Source organism: Patiria miniata, unplaced genomic scaffold, assembly GCF_015706575.1.
Source record: "Patiria miniata isolate m_02_andy unplaced genomic scaffold, ASM1570657v1 HiC_scaffold_5, whole genome shotgun sequence".
Taxonomy (NCBI): Eukaryota; Metazoa; Echinodermata; class Asteroidea; order Valvatida; family Asterinidae; genus Patiria; species Patiria miniata.
Window position 1 is genome coordinate 9546820 of NW_024037072.1, and position 12921 is coordinate 9559740.

Here is a 12921-nt window from a genome sequence, read left to right on the forward strand (position 1 = left end):
AGGGCCCCGAAAAATTTTTGGATTCTAGATGCTCTGTGGTGCGATCTGAGGCAATTTCTGACCACTTTAACCAATTTTTTTTGAGGAAAAGATGGTGGTGTACTCATTGCCTGCCTTTATTGCGATGTCACATAAAAAAAAAAAAATTGGTTTCGTTTTGGGGGGGGGGGGCCATGGCCCCCTTTGGCCCCCCCCCCCCCCCCCCCCCTGGATCCGCCCTTGCCGTGAGGCCGTCTTGAGGCGGGAACGATGCCTAACGAGCCACACCTCCCTTGACTCCATGCAACTGGCCAACTCCTCACATCACGGACCATTATTTTGGTCACATTTATTATCCACGGAGCCAAGTCTCCTGTCTAACGTCTGATATGTCAAAGCATGCAGATTTATGCAATCTCGCGTCTCAGCCAATCGGAGTCGACTTTACTAAATTGAGACGCCATTTCATTCCTAAATCAGGACCACTGAACTGTGATTGGTCAATTTCGACCAATGCCGTGTTTTGTAACACAACAACAAACCGGGCGCGTGTCGCGTAGCATAGTAGCGCGTGACCACAGCCTTTGTTGCATGACTGTCTAGGTTTTTTTTATTTATTTTTGTATCCATGTCTATATGAGGAGATAACGGTAAATAACTGAAGATATCGACTCGATATAGAAAGCGCCCGCTGACTGTTCAAAATGTAGATGTCAAGATGGCATAATTAATCAGCGAATCTGCTAAAAATGTTATAGACCATGGATCCAGGAATTTTTTAAAGGATTATTCTCCATTGATGCGAGTATTTCTTTTGGGTGTACTAACAATATGGCGGTGAATTGTTTAGCCTAGGCAGAGGTTTGCATGCACTCTTTCGATGCTTTCTCAGTTTTCATACTAAAATCACGATAATCGACCTATCGCGGTAGAATCGCGTCAACGCAGCGTGTGAAATATTCGTGTAAAATCTTAGACAAACAAATGAAAAACTCCATAGGGTTGTCTAAGGAGCGTGGCTAAATCACAAACGACGATAGGTCAATATTAAAACGATTTTGGGAGGAAAAAGTTAAAAACAATTTAAGAGGTATTAACAGCCAGTGGAAAGATGAAGGGGGTACCGGGTGGTACTATATGGCGGAGCCTCGGGGAACCAACAGAGGAAAGTGGTTGTAGGTGAAGATCAAAGAGGGATGATGAAAAAAAACCGGCAGGGGAGGAAAAACAATAACTTGGAGTGGATGAAGACATGTATAGATTGCGGGGGGCGCCAATTACCGGCCGGGGGCTGTCAGGGGTGGCGCATGCAGGCAAGGCCAGGGCGATCTGAAGTATATGGAGAATGTGATGGTTGTCATTAGTGAGTTTAATTTACTAAGGGGATGGAGACTGGGTGTAAGGTGGTGGGTCCTCCACGGGAATCTTGGGGTTAACGCTAAAGTTTGCGCTCATCAGCCTTTTCCGCCTTGATCAGTGGCGCCACTTAGGGTGAAACTTCTTGGGGCGCGGGAAGGCAAATGGTGACATTATTTTTGTTCAATTCGAGATTTGAATTGGGGCACGGACATCGGCTAGTCTGGGTATCACCATTATCCCCGGAGCCAATTCTCCTGTTAGTAACGTCTCACTCGGATATCAAAGCATGCAGATTTATACGATCTTGCGCCTCAGCCAATCGGAGTCGACCTAACTAAATACGTGACGTCATTTCATTCCCAAATCGTGATTAAAACTGTGATTGGTCAATTCGAAAGCAGTGTCTTGTAATATACAACAGCCGGGTGTCGCGTAACATGACTAGCGCGTGACCAGCCTTTGTTGCCTAGTGTCTTTTATCCATGTCTACTCGACCCGGCGACAATGGTGAATGACCGAGGACCCGATATAGACTGAAGCGCCCGCTGATTGGTCAAAATCTAGAGGTCAAGATGCGGTTACGCTGTCTTGCATAGACCATGGTGCCATGGTCTAGTAACATAGACTGGACATCGGCTGGGGCACTCTCCCCCCCCCCCCCCCCCCCGGGCACCCCGTAGCCTTCACACCACTGCTTATGAGCCAAATATGTTATAAGGTCGGATTTGGCTCAGGCAATGGCGCGTTGAGCTTCGATTGGCGTTAGCTGTGACCCCTAGCTAGTCCTTCAGAGTCTGGCGGTGCTTAGCTGATCATATCTCACAGTGCCTAATGTGACAGCTTGAGGAGTGGATGAACTGTTGGGCGTCTGTATGAGTTATATAAAGCAACGCGAGATTAATTAACGGTCACGTGTCCTTTCGGAGCCATCGCACTCCCCCCCCCCCCAGATTAAGTAAAACCTCGGCCTCGTCACCGATGCGGCTCTCTTATAAACTTCATGCACCCTCCGGATGCCTCTGAACGGGTACTGTCTTTGGGATCTCTTAAGTCTTATTTAGCAGTGAACAATTTTCTGAAATAAACATATCAGGTTATATGAATAAACAGTCAGAGTTTTAAGTATTTCCATATGGTTTTGGCAATTACCAGAGTTGGCGTGAGTGACGAGCAAGTCTGGAAGGGAGCCTCGATTTTAAAAGCACCTGTTCAAACACGCACGTTGTTTTCGTGTGCAGTTTGCGCAAACGTAAAAACACGTGCAAAGTCTTGTACTTCGCTGGTACCCGTTACAAATATACCCGGCGCGTGATGCGTTCGTACGTATTAGGGAACCCGTTCTTGCGTGGCAGCAGCGCTAGTGCGGATCTATCACGAAGAACCCTTTAAAATGCGAATAGAAAAGTGTTATTTTTGTTCGTGTCCCGTTTATCCGGGACATGGAATTCAGTTTGTCAGGAATGACAGCAAGGTAGGTGTTGAGTGGAGATGTCGTCTGAAAACAGGATGATTAAATGACCGAATTCTAGGCTTGGAAGTTCACGACGTTGTTGAGTGTCGGGATTACACGTCTGTCCGCATGCATAGTTTACGTGAGCCCCACACCATCCATGAGATAGTCGCCGTTTTGACGAAATGACGCATCTGTCATGTCTGTGCACAAGGATGCAAAACCGAGTTTTGGGAAAATTGTTTTTGAAATTGGTGAATTTTTCAATTTGCATTTCTGTGTACATTTCTCCCCCAGAATTGAAAAAAAAACCTGAGATACATTGTCAATAGCGCCCCACCCCCAGGCATGCCAGGCAGGCAGGCACTGAGGCAGGCAATGCCAGGACAGGAGTTAAATAGCCAAAAACAATTCTCTCTGTCATGTCTGTTCATAATCATATATAAAAAAAGGCAGTGGATATTTTGCCGGAGACGGCAAACCTTTAGTAAACGTTAGTTTGCCGGATATGTAGTCCGAGTAACTTGGACCCAACTTATCGCCTTTTTTAAAATTTGGACATGGTCTGGCGATAGTAGGGTCCAAGCCCATTCCTCGACCTAGACAACACAGTCACTGACAGTCCCAAAAACCAACATTTTCCAACAAAAAACATCAGATTTCACCTTCAAAACGGCCTCCAAATTACTAGATATGTCACCTGAGGTACAAGTAGACATAGATGATTAAGATGGTTGTACTTAAGTTTACTTACGATCCGGAAAAAAAGTGAAATTTTCCGTTCAATTCTGGAGACCCCCTCTGCCTAGGTTGTCGTTGTTGTGCTCACGTTCAAAACTGCATGATAATGGCGTCTGACCTCGACCTCATGCAAATGTGGTGCGGCGCGCTTGCGCATAATGCACATAATGCAGCATACACGGCAGATTCCCCTGCGCCGCGCCGACGACTGTTTCCTGATGTAGAGCGCTGTGTAAGTTCGCGGTACGCCTGGGAGTCGCGCTGGCTAGCCAGGCGTACCGCGAACTTACACAGCGCTCTACATCAGGAAACAGTCGTCGGCGCGGCGCAGGGGAATCTGCCGTGTATGCTGCATTATGTGCATTATGCGCAAGCGCGCCGCACCACATTTGCATGAGGTCGAGGTCAGACGCCATTATCATGCAGTTTTGAACGTGAGCACAACAACGACAACCTAGGCAGAGGGGGTCTCCAGAATTGAACGGAAAATTTCACTTTTTTTCCGGATCGTAAGTAAACTTAAGTACAACCATCTTAATCATCTATGTCTACTTGTACCTCAGGTGACATATCTAGTAATTTGGAGGCCATTTTGAAGGTGAAATCTGATGTTTTTTGTTGGAAAATGTTGGTTTTTGGGACTGTCAGTGACTGTGTTGTCTAGGTCGAGGAATGGGCTTGGACCCTACTATCGCCAGACCATGTCCAAATTTTTAAAAAGGCGATAAGTTGGGTCCAAGTTACTCGGACTACCGGATATGCACTGAACATGCGCAGTTACTGGTTTTTTTGGTAGGCCTACTTAAAACATTTTCCGGTGACAAATTTTAGTCTGGCTCCATGCCAATATTATCGTTGTAACCTCGTATTCACAAGATACTAGAGATAGGATTCAGACCATTTTATAATTTCGGACTTTATTTCCCTTTTAAAAAAAATCCTCCAGAACCACAAATCTGAAAATGTAATACTCTGCAATAAAATGTTTGAGACATGTTAAAATAATAAAAGAAGAATATTCTTATTTATTTGGGGATGGAAAAAAAAACCTTAAAAATGTGGCGGGGATCGGGATCGAACTCGAGTCATCCCGCTCACTAGAGCTTTTGCTTAACCACTACACCAAACGTGCTACACAACTTTTGGTGGGAATTTAATACATCTTATTTTTCAGCCCTATCTTAAAGAGTACAGAGTACAGCGCCCTCTGTTGATATGGATTGCCGCCGGCAAACCTTTAGTAAACGTTAGTTTGTCGTCATTACCTCCGGCAAAATATCCACTATCTATATAAAATAATTTCATTTAGGGGCCTAGGCCTAATTTCATTTATTATTTCGCAGGTCAAATTTACAATGGGTAAAAATAAATAATAATAATACCTATACAATGTACACATAAAAAATTACTAAAGATATCCGTCAACCTCGTAAAAACAGAAAATCTACTTCTCCCAAAAATGAGGCATATGTTTGTACACATTGTGCGCGTATATAAAATGTAGGCCTATACATTTTAGAACGCAGATTCGTCGTCAAAACGCAAATAGTGGAGGCTTCATATTTCCAAATATAGCACACGTGTAAAATCAATGAGACTAATAAAGTGACAAATTGCCTAGAGATCACTTCGTCAAAACGAAAAAACTTACTTGGTGTAATAAGCGTAATTAACGAATGTTGTGTCTCGAAATTTGGTAATCATGTAGAGGACATCATAAAATGTTAAAATATCCAAAAATCTCTGATTTCAGAAAATCTCGGTTTTTGACGGATTCTTCACTTCGTCAAAACGGTGAAGAAATGTGGCCCCCTGTAAATCATGTACATAGGGAGTTCAGCACTTTTTGGATTTTTTCGTACAACCCTTAGAACTTTGGTATCACTGGAAAGAGAACAACACAAAAAAATCAGTAACGTTTAAATCATTTTCTACGAGCTTGCGATTTGGAGATATCCTAATCATGATGATGGCAAAATTCAATGAAAACATTCTGTATTAATTTTTAGTGTCAAAATATGATTTTAACACCTCTAAATTTTCCCACAAAATTCCAATTTTATGTTTAATATCATGGGAATCCTTATGAAATAAACAATATATTTATTTTTGAATCAGTTTTTTATGTCTTATTACAAAAAAAAGTTATGATTTGTTTTCCTTAATATCGCACGATTGTCAGACATGTCTGAGCCATACACCCTGACGCGACCACACAGTCTGCCGTAACACACGGGTAAAAAACTTTCCATTTACGCTACACACAACGGGGCAACATGAAACATAGTCCTATAAATGTGACTGAAAGGAAAGAATTCCGTATACGTACGCCACTAGTTTTTCCCTGCAATGACTTATCAATCATCAGAGAGGGATAAAATGTCCTAGTTAAAAGTGAAATTTAGCAGGGAAAATATTGAGGCATTAAGTTGGAAAACACTTAGAATTTTTCAGACCAGTCTTATAGGGTTTGTACACAGGGTGTCAAGTGGTGTATGTACAATGTATATGGAGTTCTTTCCGACTGAAATACTGGATTACCTCCGTATTAATATCATTCACACCGTCACTTTGTACATGGTCTGTGCATGGATAGTGCTGTTGTTAGGGGAGCCAAGAATTAATTTCAGATTGAAATCATTTTGTCACTTGAAACTTTGAAAGTCACCCCAGCTATAGTATGTCCAGATTATCAAATAATCATGGTAATTCGGCGATGAAATCCAACGGTTTTGAAAAAGCATGGCATCTCTGATATTTACCAGACTGTTTCCTGGCCCCCCGAAAATAGTCACAAAGCCAATGAGGTCAAGGAACCAGACTGGAGCTTTAATCATCCACTGAGCTTGCGTCAACTCTGGCAAAGTGCACCTCGGCTGTTGCCTGTTATTCAAAAATGTTTGGAGCTGGCTGCAGTGAGGCCGTTTGTGTGCGCTCTTCACCCGCAGCTAGTCACGTAGTGCATCCGGGTACTTCAGAGAGCTCTAAAGATTTTTGAATAACGGGCAACAGTCATGGTGCACTCTGCCAAACTTGACACGCGCTCAGTGGATGATTAAAGCTCTAGTCTGGTTCCATGACCCCATTGGCCTTGTGACTATTTTAGGGGGGCCGGGAAACAGTCTGGTAAATATCAGAGATACCATGCATTTACAAAACCGTCAGAATTCGTCGCTGAATTACCATGATTTTTTGATAACTATACATGTACCTCTGAAGGTACGAAATTCAACAAGTTTTTGCTATTTAGCAGTCACACTATACATCATAGCTGGGGTGATTCTCAAGTGACAAAATATTTTCGATCTGAAATTGATTTTCGGCGCCCCTAGCAATGGGACTCTCCATGCACAGACCATATGTACAAGTGTGACTGATGATACGGAGGTAGTCCAGTATTTCAGTCACATTTATGGGACTACACGGAACATGCACGCGTACCTGTTATCGCCGTTGCCGCGTGCCAGACTAAATCATCTATAAAAAAAAAAAAAAAAAAATCTGTCATTTCCAAATTGAATAGAGCCCCATGAGTGAGATGATGCCAACAGATTAATTACTAATACTTAATTTGTACTAGGTCTAGGCCTAGAGAAAGTCAATAAATACACTGCAGGGTCTAAACCGTTTCCCCTTGGGCTGCCAAAAAAAATGGGAAAATCATGCACAAGGCATTAGCAAATGCCTGTAGGCCGCCTCCCCCCCCCCCCTCCCAGCCAAAGCTGGATCATCCCCTTGAATGTTGTGAAAGAATCTTTAAAAGATTTATTAAAGTTACCCCTAACCGTCCCCAATGCTACAAAATACTACTGAGTAGTAACCTGTAGTAAAGCATTTCTTTCCATACAAGTGTGCACAGTAATTTGAATGACATGCAGCTTTAACCAAAACCTTTTCTGCCCTATGACATAGGTTTTCCGGTTCTGCCGGTCAAAATGCCACAAAGCTTTCAAGAAGAAGCGAAACCCTCGCAAAGTACGCTGGACCAAGGCTTTCAGGAAGGCTGCGGGAAAAGAGTTGGCCGTGGTGAGACATCGTTGGCTAAATTTTGTCAAATTATCAACGGAAGTGTTATTGAGCATCAATTGCACAGAAAATGGTTTCAACCCAATGTCAAATCTCTTCAGGCTTTAGGAAACTCTGAATTATTCCACAATAGAAAGAGTGACAGCAAATGTCTGGATAACAGCAGAACTTAACTCTAAATAAGGAGTTTTTAAACAATAACAAACTGCATGTTTGTCATATTGCTCAAATATAATCACTTTTGGCTGGCCTCTACAAAGATATTAGCATTTTGTATTTGCCAGGCCTCTTTCATTTTGAAGTATTGAGAGAAAGTCGTCCAGATTTTATCACATGACTTTAAACGTGAAAAACCATTACAGTTGTGCAGATATAACATTCATTTGTACTAGGTTAGAAGGCTGTTTTTCACATGTTGACATTCTTTTATTTATTTATTTTTTTTAAATTTTCATTCTGTAGGATAACTCATTAGAGTTTGAGAAGAGAAGAAATGTGCCTGTGAAATATAGCCGTGAGTTATGGAAGAAGACTATCTTAGCCATGGCCAGAGTGGAAGAGATCAAGAAGAAGAGACAGGATCAGTTCATTATCAACAGGTGCGTATCGATAAGCTATAATAGGTTAAAGACGCTGTGCAGAAACAGTAGAAAATATATGCAAACGTTACCTTAACCCTAACTCCCTAGGCCCTTTTTGATAGGAACCATCCTCAATCCTCCAAAATGTTGCACTTATGTTCAAATGAAGGATACTTACTGTCTCAATCCTTCGATCCTCAATCCTCCCAAACCGCATGGAGGATTTTGGAGGATTGAGGAAGGTTAGAGTGAAGCCCCCACCCACCCCCACCCGCACCCCAAACCATTTGACAACAAAATCCTGATTGCACTCTACTGGGAAAGTGTGTTTTCTTATCATCGTTACAGCAGGCAGGAGAGGCAATATGAGATTTACAGAAAAGCTGTCAATAGTTTGGAAATCTTGCTTTACCAGTTGATCTTAATGAGAAACAGTCAACATGCAACAAACAGTTTTCATTTTGCACTAGCTTTCAGGGTCTCCTGGACTTTTACATTGTACCTTGTATTTTTAAAGGGGGACACAACATTTAAGTTGGAATGTTTTTGCAAGCTGAAAAGTGGCCCCCTTGAAGCAACTTTAGCGTGATAATGAAGACCAATCAAAATGTATTGTGGTGTCTGTTGAACACCTCCCCCCCCCCCCCCCCGAAAAAACCCAAACAACAGGGAGGAAAAATCTCTGATGCACAAAAATGTGCCAGGTTGGCGAATGAGAAGAAACAACAATGTTTTTGTGTGTTGTTTTGATGCAGATTGAAGAAGGGTAAGACGTTACGTAAGGAGCGAGACATCAAGGAAGTGAAGGAGAGCATTCATCTCATCAGATCGCCCGCAGCAAGTAAGTCTCTTAAGTCATAAATGCTGAGGGTGAAAGTATGGTCAGACATTTACCATTTACTGTATTTGTTGAACACAGTTTGGTCTGTATGTACATTCTCTGCTTGTGACAGGTGCAAATTGACAGTGCTTTTGATAGTGCTGAGTTCCTTCAGTGATTTGTTTCAAAGTTTTGTCAATGTTCTTGTGTCTGGTTTCATCCTCTTTAATGGGGAAACGCAACAAACGGCTGGATAGCTCAGTTGGTCGAGCATCGGTGTAGTAATCCAGAGGTTTTGTGTTCAAACCCCGTTTCTGTCTTTGTTCAACTTTAAAATTATTATAATGCACCTAGTCAGTTTCCTTTTGAGGTTTATTTGAAAACTTCAAATAAAAAAGCTGTATCCTCTCTGAGTGATCCCCGTTTGCTATTTCCTAGGTTTGCAGCATTGCTAATGTTGCTAGCTTCATGACTTTGGGTGTGATCCCTGGCTACATGGCATATATGGATTTATGGCTTCTGATAATCGCACCTTGAACAAAGACATTGACAATTTTGGAAACTATCAACATGGGGCTGAGGAGCTCAGTTGGTGGAGTGCTGGAGCAGTACTTTGGAGGTTGCAGGTTCAAGCCCCGCTCCAGTCACTTTCTTTGACAACTGACAAATCTACTGCAACCGTTGTTCAACAACACTCAATCTTTTTTTTATGCCCCGCGGCGAAGCCGAAGGGGCATACTGTTTCCGCCTTGTCCTTCCGTGGGTGGGTGTGTGGGTGGGTGGGTGGGTGTGTGTGTGTGTCCGGACAAATCTTGTCAGCGCGATAACTTGAGAAATACTTAACATATGAACTTCAAATTTGGTTTGTGGATTGTTCTTGGTAATCCTAAGAAGCCTTTTGCATTTGGGGCCAAAAGGCCAAAGGTCAAGTTCACAGTGGCTAAAACAATAGAAATCTTGTCAGCGCGATAACTTGAGAAATAATTAACATATGAACTTCATATTTGGTTTGTGGATTGTTCTTGGTAATCCTAAGAAGCCTTTTGCATTTGGGGCCAAAAGGCCAAAGGTCAAGTTCACAGTGGCTAAAACAATAGAAATCTTGTCAGCGCGATAACTTGAGAAATACTTTACATGTGAACTTCAAATTTGGTTTGTGGATTGTTTTTGGCAATCCTAAGAAGCCTTTTGCATTTGGGGCCAAAAGGCCTAAGGTCAAGTTCACAGTGGCTAAAACAATAGAAATCTTGTCAGCGCGTAACTTGAGAAATACTTTACATGTGAACTTCAAATTTGGTTTGTGGATTGTTCTTGGCAATCCTAAGAAGCCTAGTGCATTTAGGGCCAAAAGGCCAAGGGTCAAGTTCACAGTGGCTAAAACAATAGAAATCTTGTCAGCGCGATAACTTGAGAAATACTTAACATATGAACTTCAAATTTGGTTTGTGGATTGTTCTTGGTAATCCTAAGAAGCCTATTGAATTTGGGGCCAAAAGGTCAAGGGTCAAGTTCACAGTGGCTAAAACAATAGAAATCATGTATTTATTCTGAGATAATAGGGATTAGGGATTAATTCATATAAAACCTACAGAAGACACTAATGCTGTCAATGAATGTTCCATGTGACCAAGGTACATGTAAGTTGATGTTAAAAGAGTGGTGTTATGTCATGGGAACTGTCACCGTTGCGGGGCATTTGTGTTTGTAAACACACCTGACTTGTTTTTTTTCATCTTTACTTTTCTCCACAGACCTGCTGAAGAAGAAGGAGGAGAAGTTGATGCAAGTCATCCCGGATGCAAATCCAGAAAAGATGGAGACGGCGGAATGAACCTCCCGGCATCACACAAAAACCAAGGTGGTGTTTACCAAAACTGGGTTTCATCGTCAACTTCGGCTGCAGGCTTCAGCTGACTGGAGACCCTCCATCTCCGTGCAGCTCCATTTTCTGCCGCTGATTATCAAATCATTTAAAATTGCATTCCCTTTGCTCTTAAACAAATTAGATTTTTTTTTATTAATGAATTTTCAACTTGTGTTTTATTCTAATAAAAAAAACCTCCTTTTATCTGTTTTTGGACGTCTGTAACCCTTGGATAAAGGTTATTGTTTTGGGCGCAAACCGATCCTCTTTGAAAGCAGACTTGTTCCCGATCCATACATTATCAATACCGATTGTGGGGCGGGAACCAGCCTACCCCGCAAGACCAAAATGTCTGGCAGCCAATTCGAAGTTATAAAGTATTTATTCAATCGCTAAACATGGGCCGATTTTATTTTATTCAAAGTCTCAATGACTTTTGTATTTTTAGAAATCTAGCAATTTACAAAAAGATTTTGTTTTGGGGGATTAAACTGGGGTGGGGCAAGATTTCTGTTAAAAGACTAAATTGGTATACATCTGGAGTGACATAAATTTTTCTTGTATTGTTCAAACATGAAACTTAATATTCATGTACAGTTTGTATATACATGTACTGTCATTATGAAAATGAACCCTAACCATCCTGGATTCTTCAAGGTCCACAAGGAGGTTTGAGAGGATATTGCAAGATTGAGGCCAGTGATGAGGAAAAACGGGCAGTAGCTTCTTTACTCATAAAATTGAGTAAAATTGAGTCTCCTTGAATAGAGCCGGGATTTATTGAGCATACTTTAGCACAATTAATGTGTACAAGTACAATATTGTACTGTTTGCAGGATTTTAAAAAGGGCAAGATAATAAAGCGATCTTGACGATTAATGTGAACACCCTGGTTTTTTTCTCAAAATTGTCCATTCAATTTGTTCTTCCGTCGTTTAATAGACATACATTACAAGAATAATAATTTATGAAATAAAAACGCTAAAAGAAATACACATTAGGCGAAGTTTTGTATCGCTGGGATAGGCAGGAGTAATCTTTCATGTATTCATCGGACTAAATAAAAAAAAATCCCAAACAACACCCTTTGCGATACCTGTGGCGCATAAGGCCAATTAGGTCTTCCCTGCACAAGTGGCCAGCTGTTATACTCGAACACCAAATCAACGTTTTAATCCTGCAGGCGTCATGTTAGTTATTAAACAGCCTCAAATATAGAACTCCCAATCAGCGGTATAATTACGAAGCTCATCAGCACGTGTCCATTGCTACAAATGTGAGAAGAGCCCAAATGAGCTCTACGCCTAAGGCAATGAAAGAAGACATAACTTGCGTAATCATCCATTGACATAATTAATGAATCTGCATTTTCTCCAACAACAACCAAGCCTACATATTAAATAATCAGAAATTCAACCAATTTACGGGAAATGTAGAGTTGTGAAATAATGGTGCGTACAATTTTGAGATCAGATAAACCCCAAACCATGCTCAGTTATGAGGATTTAAGATAATGAGCACTAGCAATGTACCCGCAACACAACCAAAGAAGTAAAAATGGTATGAAACTCTGATATGAAGTCTGAGAGTAGTGCTCATCTTCAAGAAGAACGGAATAAGGAAAAAGAAATGACCCTTAAATAAATATGACAAAGTTACAATAGATATATTGATTTCAGATTTTGACAAGAGTTTGCAAGATGTCATTTTGTTGTAGAGAGACGTAACTATGTTGTAATACGGGTAACGGTTTGCCCCTACCGACATTCTCAGTGCTGTCGCTGAGCTTGGGGAAAAATCACCGGTTGACTCGGGTGGGACTCGAACCCACTACCTGATAACTGAAGGAGGTTCTTGTGCACATTGTCAATAGGGCGGTGGGTATACGAACATAAGACTCAGGATAGGAGCTGCCAAGGCCCAGAGCCTAGCGCCCTCACGGAAAGAAATAAATAATAAAGTAACTGGTATTTGGCATTGATACTATTCTTATATTGTACATAGTGCATGTTCCTTATTATTATTTTTTTTGTATGGTGCCCTGACAACCAGGGCAGATGTTATGTCATGGTATGAATTATGCAATTTACATATAGATAGC

General features: G+C 41.5%; 1 protein-coding gene across 1 annotated transcript; it reads left to right on the forward strand.

Moving 5' to 3' along the window:
• Positions 1-2652: 2652 nt before the first annotated feature.
• Positions 2653-11712, forward strand: LOC119741188 (probable ribosome biogenesis protein RLP24). The gene is made up of 5 exons (XM_038216904.1): positions 2653-2809; positions 7442-7555; positions 8018-8154; positions 8892-8977; positions 10708-11712. The coding sequence occupies exons 1-5, from the start codon at positions 2729-2731 to the stop codon at positions 10785-10787; spliced, it is 498 nt and encodes a 165-aa protein (XP_038072832.1). The 5' UTR covers positions 2653-2728; the 3' UTR covers positions 10788-11712.
• Positions 11713-12921: the final 1209 nt, after the last annotated feature.